General features: G+C 37.5%; 1 protein-coding gene across 1 annotated transcript; it reads right to left on the bottom strand.

The window, feature by feature from the left end:
• Positions 1 to 774: 774 nt before the first annotated feature.
• LOC104983396 (olfactory receptor 1030-like) lies at positions 775 to 1,710 on the bottom strand. The gene has a single exon (XM_010832851.1). It carries the CDS (start codon positions 1,708 to 1,710, stop codon positions 775 to 777), a length of 936 nt encoding a protein of 311 aa, XP_010831153.1.
• Between the last annotated feature and the right edge of the window lie 37 nt (positions 1,711 to 1,747).

Here is a 1,747-nt window from a genome sequence, read left to right as displayed (position 1 = left end):
CAGTCAGGTCCATGAAATGGAGATTTGTGCAAATTTGAAATAAGTGTCATTGTGTGAAAACTTAATGATGATTAGTTATGCTTCAAAAAGTGTTCTTTATATCATTCACTAGTTTTGTCTGTGAGCTGTTAACAGAGCATAATTTAAAAAAAAAAAAAAAGTGAAACCCTAATATAAGTTAGTGCTGGAGGCATATTGGTTAAAAAATTTTTTAAGAAATAATTTTTAAAAATCTAAAGGAAATTTGGCATTTCTGTCAAACATTTCATCAATGAGGATTCCGTTAGTATAGTTCTTAAGTAATAATTTAAGATACCCAAAGATCTTGGATATATAATGTGAACAAAGGAAAAAACCAACCAACCAAAGAAAAAACTTTCCTCCTTATACGACTGACAAGTTTTGGAAAATAATTTGGAAAATATTAAACTCCTCAAATCAAACAAATTGGCATTGTCTTAGGATCATTGGTAATTCTGCCTTTTATAACTTTCTACCTTTATGAGTACTGTGCACAGAATTATCTGTCCTTTACTAATATTACAAAAATAGCAATGCTGTCTGGTCTTGTCATTGAATTTCCACGTGGTATTCCTTTTAAATACACTGAAATGACACAAGCTAATCATCTGACAGATTCTTTCACATTTCATAAGTGAATTGCAAAAGGAAAAACTAAGTCAATGACAAAAAGTGACTTATCAATTTAAAATTCTCTCTAATCGGTCAGAAAATACAAATCTATTACATACGTCTGGCCAAATGTGTACCTAATTAAACAAAAATTTTCTCTTGCATTACTCTCCTTATTGCTCTTTTAACATCTTTGTTCTGAAGGCTGTAGATCAAAGGGTTAAGCATAGGACTCAGAAAGATATAAAAAACAGCTGCAATTTTGGTCTGTTCTACAGATGCCTCAGAAGGCGGCCTCAGATACATCCAGAACAGTGTGCCATAAAACATAGTGACAACTGTCAGATGAGACCCACAGGTGGAGAAGGCCTTGTGCCTCCCTTCTGGAGAACACATTTGCAGAATGGCTGTAAAGATGAAAATGTAGGAAATGAGGATAATGGTGAGAGAAAACACGAGATTGGAACCAGCCACCACGAACATGGCAGTTTCATTGACATGAGTGTCTGAGCAGGCCAGGACTAGGAGAGGTGGGTCCGCACAATAAAAGTGGTTGATTTCATTGGGTCCACAGAAGGAGAGGTGGAGCATCAGGATGGTCTGTGCAAGACCGTTTGCAAAGCCGTAAGTATAAGACGTAGCAACGAGAGAGAGGCAGACACCTCGGGACATTTTGCTGCCATATAACAAGGGTTTGCAGATGGCCGTGTAGCGGTCATAAGCCATTGCTGTGAGCATATAGCTATCTGTGAGCCCCAAAGAAATGAAAAAGTCAAACTGTATAAAGCAACCAAGGAAGGAAATAGTTTTTCTCTTGGATAAAAGATTGACCAGCATCTGAGGAGTGACATTGGTGGCATAACAGAGATCTACAAAGGAGAGGTGGCTGAGGAAGAAGTACATTGGAGTCTGAAGCTTTGAGTCAGTTCTGATTAACAAAATCATGCTCACATTGCCGAAGACTGTGATCAGGTAGATGACTAGGAAGACCACAAAAAGGACAGGCTGCAACTCAACTCGATCTGTCAGTCCCAGGAGGATAAACTCAGTCACTTCTGTGTAATTTTCTCTTAACATTGTGTTTTCTCAGCTTCCAATGATGTCTAAAGTAAAT

The sequence above is a fragment of the Bison bison genome, unplaced genomic scaffold, assembly GCF_000754665.1.
Source record: "Bison bison bison isolate TAMUID 2011002044 unplaced genomic scaffold, Bison_UMD1.0 scf7180017862407, whole genome shotgun sequence".
In the NCBI taxonomy this organism is placed as follows: Eukaryota; Metazoa; Chordata; class Mammalia; order Artiodactyla; family Bovidae; genus Bison; species Bison bison.
This window is presented reverse-complemented; position numbering and strand designations above follow the sequence as displayed.

Coding starts and splice junctions, on each gene's coding strand:
- LOC104983396 (XM_010832851.1), bottom strand. CDS start 1,710: ATGTTAAGAGAAAATTACACAGAAGTGACTGAGTTTATCCTCCTGGGA.